At 40.7% G+C, this 24,716-nt stretch overlaps 1 protein-coding gene across 7 annotated transcripts; it reads left to right on the top strand.

Moving 5' to 3' along the window:
• The first annotated feature begins 1,277 nt into the window (after positions 1-1,277).
• LOC103428928 (uncharacterized) lies at positions 1,278-4,518 on the top strand. Of its 7 annotated transcripts, none has more exons than XM_017330543.3 (3): positions 1,399-1,595; positions 2,141-2,215; positions 3,160-4,518. In XM_017330543.3, the coding sequence occupies exon 3, from the start codon at positions 3,173-3,175 to the stop codon at positions 4,265-4,267; it is 1,095 nt and encodes a 364-aa protein (XP_017186032.3). In that variant the 5' UTR covers positions 1,399-1,595; positions 2,141-2,215; positions 3,160-3,172; the 3' UTR covers positions 4,268-4,518. The 7 variants fall into 7 exon arrangements, with proteins under 7 accessions (XP_008365281.3, XP_008365285.3, XP_008365280.3 ...); XM_008367061.4 differs by having other exon boundaries at positions 1,450-1,578; XM_008367059.4 differs by lacking the exon at positions 2,141-2,215 and having other exon boundaries at positions 1,278-1,595.
• Positions 4,519-24,716: the final 20,198 nt, after the last annotated feature.

Below are 24,716 nucleotides of genomic sequence, written 5' to 3'. Positions count from 1 at the left end.
ATGTATTTATCATTTAATAATTATTATTAATTGTCTTTGAAGTGCATTTAGATTCAAGAGGGATGCGAAAGAAAAAGAAAGAGAAGAATTCAAGAGCGACAGGCTGCAAAGCAGAAACACTGCAATGAGAGACAGACTGCACAAAACTGCAAGTCTGCAATGCTTATAATTGACAACTGAAATTACACAAAAGCCCTTAATAACGGGTGTAACGGGTGGTTAACGGGTTTCGCGGGTTCACCCAAAATGACCCGTTATTTAACGGGTGCTTAACGGGTTGACCCGTTAATCACCCAACCCGTTAAACACTCACCCGAATACTCATTTTAACGGGTCGGATCGGATCGGGTTAACGGGTCGGGTTTGAAATGGCAAGTCTACTTCTTAGTATTTTCTTGTATTTTAATTCAAATTTTGCATCATTGAATATTTGTATTTAGTTTAATTTTAAAACGAAGATTAATTTGTGGAGTTGAATTTAAGTTTTGACTAATTTATAAAAATTGAAGTTAACTAGCTTTGATGCTATTTAACTTTTTTTATTTTAGTACAAAAGAAAAAACAAAATAGAATCAAAGCTAGTTAACTTCAAATTAAGTTGCAAGTGGCTCTTTACAACAGTGATGGAAATGTGTTGTGCCTTTGCATGACGGCATGAGTTCCAACCCCATTGGTGGCTAAGTTAACATTTAACTTACTAACGCTATTGTTTCTCTAAAAAAAAACTTCAACTAAGTTGTTATATATTTGAACTCAAAAAAGTTGGACAAAGTTTGATTTATTTATAAAATTTAAGTTGACTAGTTTTGATCATATTTGGCTTAAATTTTTAAGAATTCTAGCAAACTAAGTTGTTACAGGGTTAATCTCAAACAAGTTGGACGATTTCAATCCAACTCGAATGTAAACTCGAACTCAACTAAACTTATTATTTGCCTCGAATGAATCCAAATCAAACTTAACCCGAACCTAAACCCGAATCACAAAAATTCCAACGATAAAAAAATATTATAACTTTTAAGTGATCAAAACAAATGAGTCGTTTGATAAAATTTAAAAAATTTGAATAATTTGATTCGATGATTTTAATGAAAAAGATTCGAAGATGATCTGATTCCGACATTTACCACATAGCACGACGGTGCGTGACAACGTGACTGCTTTAAACCAGTGAAACTGAGCGTGCTCGCCAGCCGCCCCAGCAGCGCGTGGATTCCAAATCAAAGCAGCTGGCCCACGTCTCCAATCACAAATCAGAGGAGAGAGAAAATGAGGAAGGAAGGAGAGAGATAGAGTAGCGTAGAAATAACTCGAAATTGACGAAAAGCTTGGAGCTTTCTCTCTCCTCCTTTCTCTCTCTAGAAAATTAAATAAACCTCGCGACTACGAAGAGCTTTTGTGATTATTTGCTTTTCATTTCGCTGCCTCCCGCCCTCTCCCGCCTATCCCTCAATCGCTTATTAGCTTCGCCTCCTCTGAAACCCTAATTCCCTTCTTCTCTCCCAAATCCAAAATCCATATCCAAATTGCTCCGACTCCGACCCGCTTTAACGTCTCTGAAGTTTCAACACTCGAATAGTACATATATATTTCTGGTGCGATTGCTAAGCTTTTTCAGTTTCTCTCTTATCAGATGGTTTTGTTCTTCCTTCATTCTTGAGCTTGAGCGTCTGTTTGGTTGCCGGGAAATGTTTGAAAAATCATGGAAAATCATTCAGTTATGTAGTTATTCTCTCTTCCTTCTGTTTTTCATTTTTGTTTTCTTTTCAAATAAAAAAATTGGAAAATTGGAATTTTGAAAGCTGGGTTATCCTTTGCGTGCAAAATTGAGCAACCACAAGTTTTCGACTTTCATTTCTGAGCAAAATTGGAGATTTTCACTTTTTTCTTTGGATTTTTACATAAGATTCTTAATTTAGTTAAATTTGAATATTAATTAATATTTTTGTGGATCTCTCTCAAATGGATGAAGGGTCAGCTGCCATGTGCTTTGCTTCAAGCTTTGGGTTGTTATTTGATTAATTTATTAACTTCTTAAACACGTTGGTCTGTGTATAAATCTCTGACCTGTTTCTGTTTCTCTTGCCATTGTACGCAACTGACTTATTTTGGATCCGGAATTGCTCTGACCGCGGCTCAGGTGAGGCTTTCTGGTTGTCAGTTTCAATTGCGAAAGATTATATCTTTAGCTGGAATGAAATGCGTGTGTTTCTGGGTATAATTGGCTCGAATGCTTCGAATCAAGACTCAAGCTGTTTCTGGCTTTGCCCAAGTTTTTAATCTTCACTAATCACATAGTTTTTGGTGATATCTATTTACTTTAGTAGTTCAATCATTCAAGATTCAATTTCATACTAGTGTCTATGCAATTGTGTATTTTTTCTTGGTTATCACTGATCAGAGAGTGGATCTCGGGGGTTCTTTGTTCTTTCTTCATAGGGTTTGATAGTTGATTTAAAATTCAAGGCTGATCGTCCTAGTTTAGAATTCAATTTAAGGTCGTACCCAGTGCACAAGCTTCCGCTTTACGCAAGGTCTGGGAGAGGTGAATGTCGGCTAGCCTTACCCCATTTATGAAGAGGCTGCTCCCAAGTCTCGAACCCGAGACCTACCGCTCATGGGCGAAGGCACTTGCCATCGCACCAAGTGCGACCTCTACTAGTTTAGAATTCAATTGCTACAATAAATTTGCTAGCGTATTTAGGAAAACGGGTTTTTATCACAAACAATCCTTTATGTTTTACCAACTCATCAGTTTGGTCCTTTATGTATTGACTCACACATTGATGTAGTCCTTACTGTAAGAATCCTTTAAAAATTCTGTTAAGATGCTTCCGTGTGTACTTTTTGACCACTTGTATGGTGTGTTTATGAGATAACCTGATCTAAAAATTGGTGATTGAAATGCGTACTATGGATTCTTTTTGAATTTAAAGTTCTGATATATTGTTTTTCTTTGAGACTTTGACAATTGAAGCACAGGATTGGCATCTGCAGTAATAGGGTGAACTTTATTCTATTAACGTTGGTGTGGAAGTTCCTGGTTTTTGTCCTGTGTTGTATATGTGTGTGTATTTGTAGCTGAATAATTTTAAAGTTCCATGTATGTATATCTGGACTGTCATGGTTCTGGTATAACTTTTGCAATGTTATTTGCAGGTAGATATTAGAAATGGCAAAAGGTAGCCGGGGACGACGCAGGATTGCTTCCCGACGATACAGACCGACTCCATATCCATTGCGGAACAGTCAAGATATATTGGAGGATCTGTGCTCGAAGAAATGCAGAGATTTGGAAAAAAAAGACTGGGAGGATGCAACATGTTCCGTGTGCATGGAGTATCCTCACAATGCTGTTCTTCTCCTTTGTTCTTCTCATGACAAGGGTTGCCGTCCCTACATGTGTGGAACTAGTTTCCGACATTCCAATTGTCTTGGCCAGTACAAGAAAGCTTATACTAAAATTGTGCCATCTGATCTTGGACAACCATTGCTTGGCTCCAACAACGATCCAATTGTGGTACCAGATGCTGGATGGCCAGTACAAAAGTGCGAAGTCACAGAACTTGCATGCCCCCTCTGTAGGGGCCAGGTGAAGGGCTGGACTGTTCTTGAACCAGCACGAGATTATCTAAATACAAAAAGGAGAAGCTGCATGCAAGAAAATTGTTCATTTGTCGGAAATTACAAGGAGCTTAAAAGGCATGTGAAGGAAGAGCACCCCTCTGCACGCCCACGAGAGGTGGATCCAGACCTTGAACAGAAATGGAGAAGTCTTGAACATGAGCATGAGACGAACGATCTGATGAGCACAATCCAGTCTTCCATGCCAGGTGCAATGGTTTTTGGAGATTATGTAATAGAAAGAAATAATTATGGTTTGGATACGGACGAAGAGTATGGTGGCTTTAATGCAGATGCTCCAGAAAGCAATGGGGGGTTCGGGCTGGGATTCGATGGCAATCTGGTGAACTTCTTTTTCCTATTACATGCATTTGGGCCATCAAGGACTGACCTGACAAGACGTCTAAGACCGCCTGAGGGGGCCTTCCACCACTCATTGGACAATAGTGCTGCTGGCATCCGGCACACAACTCCTGTTGGCGGTTTGGATTCCTCTGATCAAGATGAAGAGAGTGATAGTGATGGTGATGATGACGGCGGTGGTATGTCATTGGCGAGCCGCCTTCGTCGTCATGGCAGGGTGTTGTTGGGACGTTCTGGGAGGAGACGTATGCGTAGAGAAGGAAACAGTGATGAAAGATAAGGAAGTTAGGAACACTTGTTTAGGCACACAAATTTAGTAGTAAAAAAATGTCGTACCCAGTGCACAAGGCTCCTGCTTTAAGCAAGGTCTGGGAGAGGTTATGATTTTAACTTTCTCGGATTTGCATTGGACTCAAGTCTCATTGAAATTGAATAGCTGTAAAAAAGGAAAATGGAGATGAAGTTGTTCCTTTTCCCTTTGTTCTGTTGTGTAATATATTTTCAAAATCTAATTTTACTTCTTACTTTTTACCTTCTTCCGTGTATGAATATAGTTTTCTTCATGTATGTGGGATGAGGATCTCTGGATTCTCTTCGATAGGATGTTAAGAATCAATTCATCTTAGCCATTTATTATACATTATGCAGTTAGTTTTCGTTAGGTACTGTTTGTATTTAATTTTAAATAAAAAATTCAAAATGATTTTTGACGCAGGACGATAGATGAACTGATTTTTAGGATCATTGCAAAGAGGATCCGATAGGATCCTCACACTTGTATCAGCAATCAATTTTGGTCAATGTGCCTGAATTTGTTTTGACTGGCAGGATTTGAAATTTCACTTTGCTCGGTTGGTTTCCAACATTTGTAAATCTTTTTTTGGTAGAAACATTTGTAAATCTTAATCACTGCAATAAGAATTGGTTTGGAAATACTTTTAAAATGATCAAAATCGTTTTTAAAGATTTTTTTTTGGATTTCAAAAGCATTGAAAGTGCTTTCTGTAAGAAACATCAGTTATATGTTTCATCTAGGAAGCACTTCAAGTGCCCTTCAAGATACAATTGCAATTTTACTAAAGTTTGGTTCCAAAAATATTTTCTTAAAAAACGATGTCAACCAATTTTAAGATACATTGCAATTTTAATAAAGTTTGGTCTTAAGTTTTGTGCTTAAAATATCAAAATATTCATTAATTATTTTTAACTTAAAAGTACATAATTCATTCATTTTAAAACTTAGAAACACATTTTTAAAATACAGTAAAATCAAGTCTTTAAAAAAAAAAACACTCATGAATCAATTTAAAAAACCTTTATTTTTCCTATAATAGCATTAAACTAATCAAAGTGTAGAGAGGGTGTTCGGGCATGAATTTCACTGGGAAGAGTCCCTGGCTCAAGCTTACAGCTCTCCGAGGAGTTAGGCACTTTGGTTGGCTGTTGGGCTCTCACTTGCTTGTCCGGCTGCAAGAAGAGGACATAGTTAGTTTTGAAAGGTGCATTTGTCGGGCCTTAGGTGTAGGCCGTGAGGGTTACAATCAAAACTAACTAAGTGCTGAGGCGTGCCACTGCCATCTCTATATGGCAAATGTAGAATGAGTGTATTTAAGCCGATTACTTGCGCCCCAAGTTACTCTAACTTCTCATTATCAAAGGATTGTCGTGGATGGGTTAAGTCCACATTAAGTTCTTTTTTATGCCTTGAGATCAATGATTTTTGTTTATCTTGTATGCTTCAAAGGGTGGAGGTTCAGATCTAATCAAAACATCAGTTTCTTTTACTTTCACGATAGTAAAGGTACTAAGTGAACTAGATTTGAGAGTTAATGGAACTTCGGATCATTAAGAGATCGAAAATGACTTGCATATTTACTGAGGGATACATTATAATACCAGATCTATTAATGGAAAGGCAAAAACAAAGAGAGTCGGGCAAGATTTCACCTTGTCGGGCAAGGTTAAAACGTCTTACGGTCACTTCCCTTGGCAGTTTACAAAAGGATTGAGTACTAAAAGGGATGATTGGAAAAGAGTTTACACATGAGAGATCGATACTACAACATTCAAGGAAAAAGGTAGCAGAGCTTTTACATAGACAAAAAATGTCTTTCTAAGGAAGTCTAAGGCTAAAAGGGTGCAAAGTCTGGACAAAGCACGACTTTTTGGGCATTTGTTTGGCTGAGAGTCAAGTTGTATGTTTGTTGTTTGTTGATTTGAGTGTCCTTATCTCTGGGCCCTCTTCCTCCTTTTATAGATGAATTAGCCCAGCTGTGTCGTTTCTGTTCTTGCCCGAAAGCAACTGAAGGGTAGTGAGTCACCAGCCTTTTTACGTGTTTGCCATCCAAAAAGTACTTTTGGGCCGAGAGTTGGTGATCTTCCATCGGTTGTCACTTCTTATAAGCAACTGGTCTTTTCATTAATGGAAAGCTGTCATAATATCTTGAAATGGATGAACTGGGCTTGTTTATGGGCTTCGGGCAAAACCTCCTTTATTGAACTCTCTTGGGCTTTCCCTTCTGAAAGCTCAAGGTTTAAATATTAACCCAAACAAAGGGGAATATGAACTCGAGTGCATAAGGAGAAACACATCTGTACTAGCCAATATGACATCGCTATTTATCTAAACATTTAAATGAATAATAATAGTTTAACAACCATTTGATTTCTCTCCCAGTGTTCTAATAGTTCAACAACACAGCAAATGGCACTATGAACAAATAATTATGTACAAATTCCATCTTCCATTTACACTGCACATTAACCTGCATTTCTGAACTCTGCTCTAAAAAATGGCGGAAACGAAAAATAATGGAAATTAGTGCGTATTGACATGTATACTAGACATGTTTGCTGATTCTTGCTAGAACACACACCTTAAGTTTCCATCCTATAATTGGTTGCTAAAATCGGAGACTTGAAACTTAAAGCTTGCCCGCGGCATTGATGAACTTGGAGAGCATGCCATTTTCCACATGACGGTGCTATGAATCTTTTCTCCGTATGCCTGTAGGAACACCATAACATACCGGTGATGCTCCAATCAAGAAAGGGAGACTGTAAGCTTCACGAGCCTAACTCGTGAATGATCCAATCTTCGGCCTATGATCACAAGAAATCATCGTTGGATCACTTCCACAAGCTTCAGGCAATTTCTTTCTCCAGACTTTGTTGGCATTACCTTGACGGCCCCTAATGCTCAAGGCCTTAAATTCTTCTGCTACTTTGCATTGGGCACAACCCTGAGAGGTACTCAATCTTTCCTCTAGCCAACCATCAAGCATGGCCTTTGCAAATCGGTTAATATCCTTGTCCGTCACTTCCCATAAATTTCAATAATGACAGGAGAACTGGCTAGCAGATAAGATAGTGCGGGACCCAGTCAGAAAACCATTACTGCATCCCATCAAAAGAGTAGCAGCGCAGTTTTTCAGACTCTGAATCTGATGCATGGGAATGTAGTTCACCCCTGTACCACAAGACATACGGACACAAATGTTCAGTTTGACGTTTTAAAAACTTTTTATGCCAAACACAAAAAAGCCAGAATAATCAAACATACCACTTCCATGGCCGATATATATATAAAGAGGTTGTGGCTTTTCAATGTTGAGAGTTGTCCCACATTGGTGAGGGATAAGGTTTGCTATGTGTTTATGGTCTTGGGCTACTCTCCATATTGCCAATTGGTTTTATGGTGTAACCTCAATTTCATCATGGTATCAGAGCGGGTTGTCCTCGTGTGAAGCCAAACGGCCACACGCGCTCCATGTCACCCGATTGTTGTCCACTTGTAGGCTTGAAAATCCGTTACACGTGCGGGGGCGTGTTGAGAGTTGTCCCACATTGGTGAGGGATAAGGTTTGCTATGTGCTTATTGTTGTGCGGAAGCGTCAACAAGTGTGAGTGAAAAAATAAACCACAATAACTGACAAAAGATAAATGAAACATATCAACAAGAATACCAAGATTTATACTGGTTCGGCAATGCCTACATCCAGTTTGGAGACAGCAGAGTATTCCACTATAATCAATGAGAACATACAATAGTGTTTATCACTCAATTTCCCAAATACCCGAATAACCCAAGCTCACACACTTACAATGGGAAGGGAAAAACCAAAAATACAAAGCAAAACAATTTGAGAAAATTCTTCTCTTTGCCGAATGGCTTCTTGCTCTTCTTGCTCTCTTATCCTATGGGCTGCTCCTGCTTCTTCTTTTAAAGCCAAAGAAAGTGGCTCCTCAAAGGCCAATGGTCAAAGGCCTCCCATCAAGTCAAAAGAATTAGGCATAAGTGCATCCACTTTTGTTTGTCTCCCACATGCAGCATGCCAACCAACAACCACTACCACAAAAGTAGCTGAAAGTATTGTTTCACTTTTGACTATTGTTTGAGCCAATAATCAACAATCTCCACCTTGGCTCAAACCCTCTAAGTAGAACTCCTAATAGTCGTCTCCCAATTCCCCATAGGGCAATCAACAAATTTTACAAATGCCAATCAAGTCTAAGCAGTGCTTAAACTTGAGCAACGAAACTGGCTTTGTCAACATATCCACAGGATTGTCAGCGGTCCCAATCTTCTGAAGAAGAATATCTCCCTCGTCAATAATCTCACGAACAAAATGGAACCTCACGTCAATGTGTTTCGTACGTGCACGATGAACTTGATTCTTTGCTAAATGAATAACACTTTGACTGTCGCAATGAACATCCACATGGTCTTGTTGAACCCCTAAGTCATCAAGCAACCCTTGAAGCCAGATGGCTTCCTTTATAGCTTCTGTTACAACCATGTATTCTGCCTCAGTAGTCGACAAAGCAATTGTAGATTGAAGAATCGACCTCTAACTTATTGGACCTCCAGCAATAGTGAATACAAAACCAGTAGTGGACCTACGCTTGTCCAAATCACCTGCGTAATCAGAATCCACATATCCAACAACACATTGACCAGTAACTTTATCCTGCTGGAATAATAAACCAACATCCACAGTACCCATAATATACCGTAGAATCCATTTCACAGCTTGCCAATGCCCTTTTCCTGGATTATGCATATATCTACTGACAATACTAACAGCTTGTGAAATATCAGGCATAGTACACACCATATCATACATTAAATTTCCAATAGCATTTGCATAAGGAATTTGAGCCATGTACTGACTATCTTCAACATTTTTAGGAGACATAGACGCGCTAAGTTTGAAGGTGTACTAACCGGTTTTGAATTTTCATTCATCCTGAAACGTTGTAGTATCTTCTTCAAATACTGCTTCTGACACAGACTAATCTTGCCCTTTGCTCTATTTCTTTCAATTTCCATACCTAGTATCTTCTGAGCTTCTCCCAAGTCCTTCATCTCAAATTCATTACTCAATTGAGTCTTCAACCTTTCAATCTCCACTTTGCTCTTACATGCTATAAGCATATCATCAACATATAAAAGCAGATAAATGAAGGTTCCATCTTGTAGTTTGCGAAAGTATACACAATGGTCATAGTGACTTCTTGTGTACTTTTGCCCGATCATAAATCGATCAAATCGCTTGTACCATTGTCTTGGAGACTACTTTAAGCCATACAATGATTTTTCCAATTTGCAAACCCAATTTTCCTTTCCAGCAACCTTAAAACCTTCTGGCTGAGACATATAAATCTCTTCCTCCAATTCACCATGTAAGAATGCTGTCCTGACATCAAGTTGGGCGAACTCAAGGTCAAATTGTACAACCAAAGCCAACAGAATACGAATAGAAGAATGTTTTACTACAGGAGAAAATACCTCATTGTAGTCAACGCCTTCCTTTAGCTACCAATCTGGCTTTGAATCTTACATTGTCTTTTCCCAAAGATTCCATCTTTTTGGTCTACACCAATTTACAACCAATTGCTTTATTCCCCTTTGGTAACTGAACTAGCTTCCAAGTCTCATTTTTATGAAGAGATTTCATCTCCTCATCCATAGATTTCTTCCACAACTTGCACTCTGAACTCATGACAGCTTCTTTGTAGGCGGATGGAATATCATCTTCAATAACGGGAAGTGCATATGCCACAATATCAGTAAATCGAGCAGGCTTTCGAATTTCCCTTCTCGATCTTCTGGTTGCAATATAGTCTTGTTGCTGTGGAGGCTCTTGGGTAGGTGCTTCCTCTTCATCATCCTCGTCCTCATCATTAGAATTAACTGTAGGACTAGTGTTTGTAATATCAGACCTTACTGGAACAACTGGAGTCTTCAGTAACTCCACCTATTTTGAGCTACTCATGGTTTCGGTCGCTTCAGTTTCGCATTCATGCTTGTTCTGATTAACCATAGCAGCCTCATCAAAAGTCACATCTCTGCTTACAACAAATTTCTTCTCATCTGGACACCAGAGTCGGTATCCCTTCACGCCAGTGCTAAAGCCCATAAATAGAGCTTTCTTTGCTCTTGGATCCAACTTGCTTTCTCTGACATAATAGTAAGCAGGACAACCAAATATGTGTAAAAACTTGTAATCAGTACAAGGTTTACCAGACCATACCTCCATGGGCGTTTTGCCCTCGTTCGCAGCAGCTGGCAATCGATTAATGAGATGGCTTGCATAAGTAATTGCCTCAGCCCATAATGCCTTGCCTAAACCAGCATTAGACAACATACACCAGACTTTCTCAAGCAAAGTACGGTTCATGCGCTCTGCCACTCCATTCTGTTGCGGTGTCTCCTTAACCGTGAAGTGTCTCACAATACCCTCATCTTGACAAACTTTCAAGAAAAGATCAGACTTATATTCACCCCCATTGTCTGATCTGAGAGTCTTGATCTTTCGACCGCTTTGCATTTCAATCATCTTTTTCCACTTCAGGAATATCTTCAAGACTTCATCTTTACGCTTCATGGTGTACACCCATATTCTTCTAGAAAAGTCATCAACAAATGAGACAAAATAATGGCTACCTCCCTAAGATGCATTCTTGGAAGGTCTCCAAACATCAGTGTGAACATAATCAAGAATGCCTTTAGTGTGGTGAATAGCAGTGCCAAATTTTACTCTAGTTTGCTTACCCAACACACAATGCTCACAGAATTCCAATTTGCATGCCTTTGCACCTTTCAATAAGCCTTGCTTCACCAATCCTTGCCACGCTTTTTCACCAGCATGCCCAAGACGCATATGCCATAACCTCGTGGTGTCTGTGCTATCTGCGTCAGCAGCTTCGGTGACAGCTGCTCCACCAATAACTGTACTCCCCTGTAAGAAATACAAGTTATTTCGTCTTGTACTTTTCATCACCACCAGTGCTCCATACACAGCTTTAAGAACTCCACCCTCCATGGTGATTTTGAGACCCTTTGATTCCAATGCACCGAGTGAGATAAGATTTTTCTTCATATCCGGTACATACCGAACATCACTTAATTCTCTGACTGTTCCATCATGCATCTTCAAACAGATTTTGCCTATCCCTTGTGTTTTGCAGGCATTATTATTACCCATCAAAACAACTTCACCATCCAGCTCCTCGAAACTAGAAAACCATTCCCCGAATGGGACACATATGATAGGTGCAACTTGAATCCAAATCCACTCCTTGGAGTGACCATCAGCATATGAACTAGCCAAAGCAAACTCAAAATCATCATCTCCAGATTTTTCAATATTTGCTTTAGAACCCGCTTTCTCCTTCTCTTTGTTCTTCAATTTGGGGCAGTCTTTCTTCCAATGACCCTTTTGGCGACAAAAAGCACATTCATCTTTAGCAGGAAACTTCCCTTGTGACTTTGAACGAGATTTTCCCCGCTTCCCAGATTTTCTTTCCTCTATTCGACCCCTTGCAACAAGTGCCTCGATTTGTGAATTGTGAGTCTTCAGTTCCTTCTTACGACACTCATGATTCACCAATGTCGCAGACACCTCATCAAGTTTCACCTCGGATTTTCCATACAACAGTGTAGTTGTCAAATGATCATAATCAGTAGGCAATGAATTTAACAAACATAATGCCTTATCCTCGTCAGGAATTTTCACCTCAAGGTTTGCTAAATCAGCAAGTATTTTATTATAATCATTGAGGTGTTCGTGCATAGAAATACCTGAACGATACTGAAATCGGAAGAGTTGCTTCTTCAAGAAGAGACGATTTTCTGCCCTCTTGGTCATATACTTCTCCTCCAATTTCGTCCATAACTCCTTAGCAGAAGTTTCCTTCATGTACGGGTATTTCAACTCCTTATCAAGGAACGATCGAATAGCAGCACAAACATGAAGATTATTTCGCGTCCACTGCTTGTCATCAATATCTTCTGGTTTATCTTCTAGAACCATATCCAACTCTTGTTGATACAACACATCCATAACTTCACATTGCCACATACCAAAATTATTAAAGCCATTGAATTTATCAACCTCTAACCTTGTAGTAGTAGTTGGATGTCTATTGGATGTAGGTGCCGATGAAGACGATCCTGACTCCTTATTCTTCACAGGTTCATCTTTATCTTCAGTCATCTACTCGACACTCTTCACAAATACGACACTGTTCACAGGTACAATACCGTTCACAGATACTGTAGCAGTTCACTGTTCACAAAATTGGGCTCTGATACCACTTGTTATGCGGAAGCGTCAACAAGTGTGAGTGAAAAAATAAACCACAATAACTGACAAAAGATAAATGAAACGTATTAACAAGAATACCAAGATTTATACTGGTTCGGCAATGCCTACATCCAGTTTGGAGACAACGGAGTATTCCACTATAATCAATGAGAACATACAATAGTGTTTATCACTCAATTTCCCAAAGACCCGAATAACCCAAGCTCACACACTTACAATAGGAAGGGAAAAACCAAAAATACAAAGCAAAACAATTTGAGAAAATTCTTCTCTCTGCCGAATGGCTTCTTGCTCTCTTATCCTATGGGCTGCTCCTGCTTCTCATTTTAAAGCCAAAGAAAGTGGCTCCTCAAAGAGACCAATGGTCAAAGCCTCCCATTAAGTCAAAAGAATTAGGCATAAGTGCATCCACTTTTGTTTGTCTCCCACATGCAGCATGCCAACCAACAACCACTACCACAAAAGTAGCCGAAAGTATTGTTTCACTTTTGACTATTGTTTGAGCCAATAATCAACACTTATATGGTCTTGGGTTACCAATTGGTTTTATGGTGAAACCTCAATTTCATCGTTCAAGGCTTCAGCCAATTCTTCAGCTGGGGGTGCACATCCAGCCTTCCCCTGTGCAGGGTATTCAAATGAAAGGTTACTTACGGAAACATATAGATTTGTGTTTATATGTATACAAATAATATATGCCACATCCTCGTGCATCTAATTTCAGACACAGAAAAGGGAGGACATAAGCCTGATATACATTGTTGGATTATTCCCTAACAGTTTCCTCTTTTGATTCCACTAATGTCTAACATAGCCCTCTTGCACATTAAGTAAAGAACTAATATTACTAGAAACACGTTTTGAGGGCTAGTTTATGTAGGAAATTAAGGGAAAGACTATAGGATACTTTACGAACGTGAGTAATAATTTCAGGTAATTTATTGGTTCCAACACCCCCTTATTTCATTGTAGATGACTACAAAATTAGTTGACATGATTTGCTCAAGTTGGAAGATGATATTCAGAGAAGAAGCATTTGACTCATAACTTTGCAAGATTAACCTCTCTATGTAGAAAAAAGAGGAGCCAAGCACCTCGAAGTCCAGCACTAGAATGATGGGCTCTCTATTTACAGAATCTTGCCCTTTAAGCTCATTCACTGCTTCCTATATTAGTTGAAAAGCCAACTCCAACGGTTTCTGATAACCATTAGATTCATTAGGTGACGCCGAACACTTATTTTCCTCGGAACATCCAGCTTTACCAATATAGCAACCTTTCTTGTAACAAATCTGTGAAAGATATGCGCCTCATCCTTCAGAGGCATATTTGGAACCCCCAAGAATGACTCTTAGAAGACTCTCCTCTATCTCCATTTTGCACTTAGATTTCAAATCCCCGGCCAGCTTCTTATGTACCAAGTCTAGCTGCTTGCAGTTTGACCATTCTCCCAGAAGCACATATTTCCAAGGACCAAACCATAAATCTTCTAAGTTCCTGGTGCATGAAGATATGACACTGTGAGCACCAATTGATACACAGTTCTCCAGATTGAAAAAAGATATCTAAAGTGGAAACATTAAACAAAGTATAGAATTTCATTTTCATAAAGATTCTACTGCAATTAACAGAATTTATAGATTGAAAACCCAAATCTAAATTCATTAGCTCACCAAAATCCAATATACATAAAATAACTTGGTGGATATTCATGCTATGTAGTCAGCCCGATGCGAGCCGCAAAATTAAGCCCATGAAAGTTTGCAAACAAAGAGTGGAAAGAGAGTAATCTACTTCAGCAATTTACAAAGGCGGTCATCAAGCTTCTTTCTCCACGTCCACCACAATGCCCTATTCTCTTTTGTATCTTCTAAAAGGGAATCTTCTTCTCAACATATGGATTGCTTGTCCACTAGTCGTCTAGTCCACTAGCTGTCCTTTAGCCTTTCATGATTGCTTCCATTAGCCATTTATGATTGTGTCTAGTCCACTAGCTGTCCATTAGCCTTTCATGATTGTTTCCATTAGCCATGAATGATTGTTGTCTGTTCATTGGCTTCTATAAAGAGCACTCTCTTGTAAATCATTAAACAATAATAGAATATACATTTCATACTCACCATAATTTGGTATCAAGAGCAACAAAGCTCTATCGAGCATTTTTTTTTCCGATCCTCATGGCTAAATCCACCACCTCACCTCCCTTGCCCACCCCTGTCACCATTAACGCTGTTGCTCAGTTACCTCTAAAACTCACACCCACCAACTTTCCTGCGAGCTCAATTCAATGCCCTGCTTCTTGGGTATGACCTGATGGGTTACATTGATGGATCAAAACCATGTCTTGCTACCTCCTCTGCCGTGTCATACACCTTCTGGATTCGTCAAGATCAGCTGCTACTACATGCTATCTTAGCTTCTGTCTCTGAACATATTATATCTTTCATTTTCTCCTCTAAAACCTCCAAGGAGGCTTGGGACAAGCTCACCAAACTCTACGCCAACAAAACACGCTCTCGGGTTCTCAACCTCAAAGAGCGTCTTACGCTCAGGCGTCGTGATACACAACCTGTGTCAGTTTTTCTACAAGCTATCAAAGCTATCATTGATGAGCTTGCCATCATTGATTCTCCACCCTTTGACGATGATGTTGTTCTACACGTCCTCAATGGTGTTGGACCTGCCTTCAAAGAAATCGCTGTCGTTGTTCGGGCTAGCGATACCTCCATCTCCTTTGAGAATTTGTATGACAAACTCATTGAATATGAAACCTTCCTCCAACGGGATGCACCACCAGCTGCTATTACTCATATGACTGCCCTTATAGCTCAAGCTCTCCGTTCCTCCCAGCGTGACTTCAGGCCTACACAAGCCTCCCAACAACATCCAACGAATACCACCTACAACTCTCACCGTGCTAACAACCACAACTCCAATAATCGCTGTTCCGGTAAGGGGTATCGTGGTTTCTGTCAATGGTGTGGTACTCAAGGGCATAGTGCAAAACGTTGCCCTCAACTTTCTTCCACTCCACCTATGGTCAACCACACCACTATCCGCTCTTCAACATCATCTCCTTGGCTGCTCGACTCGGGTGCCTCTCACCATGTCACCTCTGACTCCAGGAACATCCCGGACTCCACTACCTGTGATGGTCCTGATCAGATTATTATTGGTAATGGAACAGGTTTGAGTATTACACATGTTGGTTCCACGTCACTCTCTTCTTCTTCTACCACCATATTTCACTTAAATGATGTCCTGTGTGTTCCTTCCATTTCTCGTAATATTATTTCCATTGCCAAATTTAATAGACAAAATGCAACCTCTATTGAATTTTTTCCTGATTTCTTTCTTGTCAAGGATCTCAACACGAGAGCGGCACTTCTTCGAGGCCCGAATAAGGACGATACATATGAGTGGCCGTGCTTGATGCCTAAAAAACAAGTTATGAGCAGTGTGATGGACTCCTCCAATGTGTGGCACCGTCGGCTCGGTCACCCCAACCATCGAACATTTCTTCAAATCCAACATACCTCATCCATTCCTATGTTTTCAACTTCTTCTGTTTGCACTTCTTGTCATTGCAATAAGAGCCACAAGCTCCCGTTTGGTCATTCTACGCTTGTTAGTAAGCGTCCCCTTGAACTAATTTATAGTGATGTATGGGGTCCTGCTCCCTATTTAGCTACTGATTGTTTTCATACTATGTTATCTTTGTAAATCATTTCACGAAATATATTTGGTTTTATCCCATGAAACACAAATCCGATGTTTTCTCAATCTTTATAACCTTTAAAGCTCTTGTAGAAAACTACTTCCACACCAAAATAATCACCTTTTACTCTGACGGAGGGGGAGAATATGTTAAACTCAGACATTTTCTTTCCACAAATGGCATCACTCACCTCACCACTCATCCATACACTCCCGAACACAATAGTGTTACTGAACGCCGCCACCGCCATGTTGTCGAAACAGGGTTAACAATTCTCCACCAAGCATCCTTACCCCTAACTTATTGGTCATATGCTTTCAAAACTATTGTGTATCTTATTAATAGGATGCCCACTCATGTTCTCAATAATATCTCTCCATACAAAGCTCTCTTTGGTGATCTTCCTAACTACATTAAGCTTCGTGTGTTTGGTTTCTTATGTTTCCCTTGGTTAAGACCCTATAATTCCAACAAGCTTCTTCCTCAATCTCGTCCATGTCTCTTTCTTGGTTACTCATCTACTCAAAGTGATTATCTATGTCTTGATCTCCATTCCCGTCGTATGTTTGTTTCCCGTCACGTTCGATTTGACAAAAACACTTTTCCTTTTTCTTCTCGTGACTTCATCGTGCCTCCAGTTCCTTCCTTTGACTCCACTGCATGGTCTGCTGTCACTCTAGCAGCCATCTCTATTCCTGCTCACATTGCCGAGGTACCACCGGTTCCATCACACACCTCCACTTCTCAGCATGCTCCCACTCATACATCTTCGGAGGTCTCGGAGTTGTGTCTCTCCCCTGCACCATCACCATCACCATCTGCAACTGTTCACCCCCCATCACTACATCATCTCATACCCACATTTTCATCATCTATCACTCCCTTACCCCCACCACCACCACCACCACCACCACCAAATAATTTCAACCATCACCCCATGACCACCCGAGCCAAAACCAATATCTTTAAACCTAAACAACTTTGCACTGCCACCAAACACTCACTTCCTTCTCCCATTGAACCAACATGTGTTTCTCAGGCTATCAAAGATCCTCTTTGGCGTGCAGCCATGTCCGACGAGTTCAATGCGTTAATCCGCAATGGCACTTGGGAGCTTGTTCCTTCTCAACCCTCACAGAATCTTATCGGGTGCAAATGGGTCTTCCGCATCAAAAGACATTCTGATGCCAGCATTGATAGGTACAAAGCATGCCTTGTTGCTAAAGGCTTTCACCAACGTCCTGGCGTGGATTTCTTAGACACCTTCAGTCCAGTTGTCAAACTCACCACCATTCGTATTGTTCTTCATTTGGCTCTCACTCATGGTTGGCCTCATCGTCAATTAGACGTGAACAATGTTTTTTTGCATGGATCACTCTCTGAGGATGTTTAAATGGTGCAACCCCTCCCCGGGTTCGGTGAATCTATTGTTCCAACATATGTCTGTAAAGTCCACAAAGCTTTATATGGCCTCAAGCAGGCACTCCGATCATGGTACAAGGAGTTGAGCGCTTTTTTGCTCAATCAAGGATTTGTCAATGCCATCTCAGATACCTCTCTCTTTATTTTTCGTCAAACAAGGAGTTGAGCGTTTTTTTGCTCAATCAAGGATTTGTCAATGCTCATTCAAGCCTTGGCAAATCGTTTTTCTGTCAAAGATTTGGGGAACCTGCATTATTTCCTTGGGGTTGAAGTGATACCCACCACCACGGGTTTGTTTCTTTCTCAACATAAATATATCCATGATCTTCTGGCTAAAGCTAAAATGGATGGTGCTAAGGATGTGACCACACCAATGGCTACCTCTACTCCTTTGATTCTCTCTGATGGCTCTCATCTCACTGATGCTACTACCTTTCAACAACTTGTTGGAGGTCTCTAATACCTCAGTCTCACCCGCCCTAACATCTCATTTACCGTCAACAAACTCTCACAGTTCATGCATCGACCAACTGAGTCTCATTGGCAGGCCTTGAAACGTCTCATCCACTATTTGAAAGGCATTATTTTTCATGGCATTCTCTTCTGTCGCAGTGCCTCATCTCGTCTATATGCCTTCTCAGACGCTAACTGGGATGGTGATCGTGATGACCATAAGTCTACCACGGGTTATGTCATTTATTTGGGTGGCAACTTAATCTCTTTGAGCTCTCGCAAATAACTTTCTGTCGCTCGATCATCCACGGAAGCAGAATACCGCGCCATAGCCTCTACTACTGCTAAACTAGCTTGGCTTCAATCCCTTCTCTATGAGCTTGGTGTCTCCTCAATGGATAAGCCAACCATTTCCTGCGACAATATTGAGGCAACTTTTTAAAGTGTCAATCCTGTTCTCCACTCTCGCATGAAGCACATTGAACTTGATTTTTAGTTTGTTCGTGATCGAGTCAATCGCGGGCTTCTTCAAGTGTCACATGTTTCTATTCAGGATCAGCTTGCAGACGTCCTCACAAAAGCCTTTCCTCGTCCATGCTTCCAATTGTTACGATCCAAGATCGGTGTCTCTGACGGGACCACCGTCTTGCGGGGGCGTAAAAGGGAAATTTACAAGAGAGTGCTATTTATATGAGCCAATGAACAAACAACAATCATTCATGGCTAATGGAAACAATCATGAAAGGCTAATTAACAGCTAGTGGACTAGACACAATCATGAATGGCTAATGGAAGCAATCATGAAAGGCTAAAGGACAACTAGTGGACTAGATGGCTAGTGGACAAGCAATCCATGTGTTGAGAAGAAGATTCCCTTTTACGCTCCCGCAAGACGATGGTCCCGTCAGAGACACCGATCTTGGATCGTAACAATTGGAAGCGTGGACGAGGAAGGGCTTTTGTGAAGACGTTTGCAAGCTGATCCTGAGTAGAAACATGTGACACTTGAAGCAGCCTGCGATTGACTCGATCACGAACAAACTAAAAATCAAGTTCAATGTGCTTCATGGGAGAGTGAAGAACAGGATTGACACTATAAAAAGTTGCCCCAATATTGTCGCATGAAATGGTTGGCTTATCCATTGAGGAGACACCAAGCTCATGGAGAATGGATTGAAGCCAAGCTAGTTCAGCAGTAGTAGGGGCTATGGCGCGGTATTCTGCTTCCGTGGACGATCGAGTGACAGAACGTTGTTTGCGAGAGCTCTAAGAGATTAAGTTGCCACCCAAATAAATGACATAACCCGTGGTAGACTTACGGTCATCACGATCACCAGCCCAGTCAGCGTCTGATAAGGCATATAGACGAGATGAGGCACTGCGACGGAAGATAATGCCATGAAAAATAGTGCTTTTCAGATAGCGGATGAGATGTTTCAAGGCCTGCCAATGAGACTTAGTTGGTCCATGGATGAACTGTAAGAGTTTGTTAACGGTAAATGAGATGTCAGGGCGGGTGAGACTGAGGTATTGGAGACCTCCAACAAGTTGTCAAAAGGTAGTAGCATCAGTGAGAGGAGAGCCATCAGAGAGAATCAAATGAGTAGAGGTAGCCATTGGTGTGGTCACATCCTTAGCACCATCCACTTTAGCTTTAGCCAGAAGATCATGGATATATTTATGTTGAGAAAGAAACAAACTCGTGGTGGTGGGTATCACTTCAACCCCAAGGAAATAATGAAGGTTCCCCAAATCTTTAACAGAAAAACGATTTGCCAATGCTTGAATGAACGTAGAGAATAGCCTTGTATTATTTCCTGTAAGAACAAGATCATCAACATAAACTAGAAGGAAGATCACATCATTATCCTAACGAAAAATAAAGAGAGAGGTATCTGAGATGGCATTGACAAATCCTTGATTGAGCAAAAAAGCGCTCAACTCCTTGTACCATGATCAGGATGCTTACTTTAGGTCATATAAAGCTTTGCGGAGTTTGCTGACATGTGTTGGAACAATAGATTCATCGAACCCAAGGGGGTTGCACCATGTAAACATCCTCAGAGAGTGATCCATGCAAAAAAGCATTGTTCACGTCTAATTGACGAAGAGGCCAACCATGAGTGAGAGCCAAATGAAGAACAATACGGATGGTGGTGGGTTTGACAACTGGAATGAATGTGTCTAAGAAATCCATGCCAGGACGTTGATGAAAGTCTTTAGCAACAATGCATGCTTTGTACCTATCAATGCTGGCATCAGAATGTCTTTTGATGCGGAAGACCCATTTGCACCCAATAAGATTCTATGAAGGTTGAGGAGGAACAAGCTCCCAAGTGCCATTGCGGATTATCGCATTGAACTCGTCGGACATGGCTGCACGCCAAAGAGGATCTTTGATAGCCTGAGAAACACATGTTGGTTCAATGGGAGAAGGAAGTGGGTGTTTGGTGGCAGTGCAAAGTTGTTTAGGTTTAAAGATATTGTTTTTGGCTTGGGTGGTCATGGGGTGATAGTTGAAATTATTTGATGGTAATGGTGGTGAGGGTAAGGGAGTGATAGATGATGGGAATGTGGGTATGAAATGATATGGTGATGGGGGGTGAGCAATCGCAGATGGTGATGGTGCAGGGGAGAGACAACTCCGAGACCTCCGAAGACGTATGAGTGGCAGCATGCTGAGAAGTGGAAGTGTGTGATGGAACCGGTGGTACCTCGACAATGTGAGCAGGAATGGAGATGGCTGCTGGAGTGACAGCAGACCATGCGGTGGAGTCGGGGGAAGGAACTGGAGGGACGACGGAGTCACGAGAAGAAAAAGGAAAAATGTTTTCGTCAAATCAAACGTGACGGGAAACAAACATACGACAAGAAGGGAGATCAAGACATAGATAAGCACTTTGAGTAGAGGAGTAACCAAGAAAGAGACATGGATGAGATCGAGGAAGAAGCTTGTTGGAATTGTAGGGTCTTAACCAAGGGAAACATAAGAAACCAAACACATGAAGCTTAATGTAGTTAGGAAGATCACCAAAGAGAGCTTTGTATGGAGAGATATTATTGAGAACACTAGTGTGCATCCTATTAATAAGATACACAACAGTTTTGAAAGCATATGACCAATAAGTTAGGGGTAAGGATGCTTGGTAGAGAAGTGTTAACCCTGTTTCGACAACATGGCGGTGGCAGCGTTCAGTAACACTATTGTGTTCGGGAGTGTGTGGATGAGTGGTGAGGTGAGTGATGCCATTTGTGGAAAGAAAATGTCTGAGTTTAACATATTCTCCCCCTCCGTCAGAGTAAAAGGTGATTATTTTGGTGTGGAAGTAGTTTTCTACAAGAGCTTTAAAGGTTGTGAAGATTGAGAAAACATCGGATTTGTGTTTCATGGGATAAAACCAAATATATTTCGTGAAATGATCTACAAAGATAACATAGTATGAAAAACCATCAGTAGCTAAATAGGGAGCAGGACCCCATACATCATTATAAATTAGTTCAAGGGGACGCTTACTAACAAGCGTAGAATGACCAAATGGGAGCTTGTGGCTCTTATTGCAATGACAAGAAGTGCAAACAGAAGGAGTTGAAGATATAGGAATAGAGGAGGTACATTGGATTTGAAGAAAGGTTCGATGGTTGGGGTGACTGAGCTGACGGTGCCATACATTGGAGGAGTCCATCACACTGCTCATAACTTGTTTTTGAGGCATCAAGCACGGCCGTTCATATGTATCGTCCTTATTCGGGCCTCGAAGAAGTGCCGCTCCCGTGTTGAGATCCTTGACAAGAAAGAAATCAGGAAAAAATTCAATAGAGGTTGCATTTTGTCTATTAAATTTGGCAATGGAAATAATATTACGAGAAATGGAAGGAACACACAGGACATCATTTAAGTGAAATGGGGTGGTAGAGGAAGAAGAGAGTGATGTGGAACCAACATGTGTAATACTCAAACCTGTTCCATTACCAATAATAATCTGATTAGGACCATCATAGGTAGTGGAATCCGGGATGTTCCTGGAGTCAGAGGTGACATGGTGAGAGGCACTCGAGTCGAGCAGCCAAGGAAATGATGTTGAGGAGCGGATAGTGGTGTGGTTGACCGTAGGTGGAGCGGAAGAAAGTTGAGGGCAACGTTTTGCACTATGCCCTTGAGTACCACACCATTGACAGAAACCACGATACCCCGTACCAGAACGGCGATTATTGGAGTTGTGGTTGTTAGCACAGTGAGAGTTGTAGGTGGTATTCGTTGGACGTTGTTGGGAGGCTTGTGTGGACCTGAAGTCATGCTGGAAGGAGCGGGGAGCTTGAGCAACAAGGGCAGTCATAGGAGTAACAGCAACTGGTGGTGCATCCCTTTGGAGGAAAGTTTCATGTTCAATGAGTTTATCATACAGATTCTCAAAGGAGATAGAGGTATCGCTAGCCCGAACAACGGCAGCGATTTCTTTGAAGGAAGGTCCAACACCATTGAGGACGTGTAGAACAACATCATCGTCGGAGAGTGGAGAATCAATGATGGCAAGCTCATCAATGATAGCTTTGATAGCTTATAGAAAAACTGACATAGGTTGTGTATCACGACGCATGAGCGTAAGACGCTCTTTGAGGTTGAGAACCCGAGAGCGTGTTTTGTTGGTGTAGAGCTTGGTGAGCTTGTCCCAAGCCTCCTTGGAGGTTTTAGAGGAGGAAATGAGAGATGTAATCTGTTCAGAGACAGAAGCTAAGATAGTATGTAGTAGCAGCTGATCTTGACGAATCCAGAAGGTGTAGGACATGGCAGAGGAGGTAGCAGGACATGGTTTTGATCCATCATTGTAACCCATCAGGTCATACCCAAGAAGCAGGGCATTGAATTGAGCTCGCCAGGAAAGAAAGTTGGTGGGTGTGAGTTTTAGAGGTAACTGAGGAGCAGTGTTAATGGTGATAGGGGTGGGGGCCAAGGGGGGTGAGTTGGTGGATTCAGCCATGAGGATCGGAAAAAAAAATGCTCGATGGAGCTTTGTTGCTCTTGATACCAAATTATGGTGAGTATGAAATGTATATTCTATTATTGTTTAATGATTTACAAGAGAATGCTCTTTATAGGAGCTAATGAACAGACAACAATCATTCATGGCTAATGGAAACAATCATGAAAGGCTAATGGACAGCTAGTGGACTAGACACAATCATGAATGGCTAATGGAAGCAATCATGAAAGGCTAAAGGACAACTAGTGGACTAGACGGCTAGTGGACAAGCAATCCTTGTGTTGAGAAGAAGATTCCCTTTTAATAGAGTCCACTAGCCGTCTAGTCCACTAGCTGTCCATTAGCCTTTCATGATTGCTTCCATTAGCCATTCATGATTGTGTCTAGTCCACTAGCTGTCCATTAGCCTTTCATGATTGTTTCCATTAACCATGAATGATTGTTGTCTGTTCATTGGCTCCTATAAAGAGCACTCTCTTGTAAATCATTAAACAATAATAGAATATACATTTCATACTCACCATAATTTCTTCTTCTTCTTCGATCGAAGATGACAAATAACTCTCCTCCAATATCATTCTAAATTCTGGTGCTACCCTGTCAACCACAGTGGAAACCCATGGGCAGCACCAATGCTTTCCAACTTTTCCTTCAGAAACACTAACAGAACCAGAACTTGTAACATCGTCTGAATCTCCTGGGGAAGTTTTACATAAAAAAACTACTGCAAGTGTTAATCAGAGCAGTACATGCTATGAACTTCTGAATTCATGGTTACAAATTCTTCAAGTTGTTGAATTGACTCAGGTGCAAGCCTGCATCAGGGACAAACAAATCGTGTTAGAATGGTTCACCGACAGACACCATCTATGTTGTATAGTGACAAAAACAACCTGAGTAAATTCTTTTTTTCTGATCCCAAACAAGTTGAGCCAGTAACAAGTGAAGCCTGAAGATTTAACAACAATTAACTTATTAGTATGTGTTAAAGAAAGGAAACAAACATTAAGGTTGCTATAATCGGGAATGCTAATCAGCAGAAGAAAATATGAAGATTAGAAAACTTTAAAAACAAATGGCAGCATGCATTTGCATCAGGGAGGTAATTCCAAATGATGGTTCATTTCACTACTAAACAGGATATTCAAGTGGCAGACAATACTTGTTCATAATTACGCAAGAACAGATCGATAATATACCATCTGCATTTATCTTGGGTGCTAAGACCCACATTCAAGTAATTGATATAAGCCCCAAAGTTTAAAATCTGGCATATATAGATTGATTAGTATGGATGTAGCTTGATTAACTGCTTATATAAATAGACTAAATAAAAAGAATCAAAGTGTGTATACATACCTCATTGTTTGTAAGGTGTTGAACATTAGATATCCCAGATATATTCGTGAAAAATTGGCAACTAAGATGAGTGCCAAGTGAAGCTTGATGAAAATAAGAAGCCGAATGGTTTTCACGGAGAGTTTTAGAAGAAGACGACGAAGAAAACAGATCACTTGAGGCAGAAAGCACAAATATAGCAGCAAG

The sequence above is a fragment of the Malus domestica genome, chromosome 08 (assembly GCF_042453785.1).
Source record: "Malus domestica chromosome 08, GDT2T_hap1".
Lineage (NCBI taxonomy): Eukaryota > Viridiplantae > Streptophyta > Magnoliopsida > Rosales > Rosaceae > Malus > Malus domestica.
This window is presented reverse-complemented; position numbering and strand designations above follow the sequence as displayed.

Excerpts from the sequence above, each read along its gene's own strand:
- LOC103428928 (XM_008367059.4), top strand. The coding sequence starts at position 3,173 with ATGGCAAAAGGTAGCCGGGGACGACGCAGGATTGCTTCCCGACGATAC.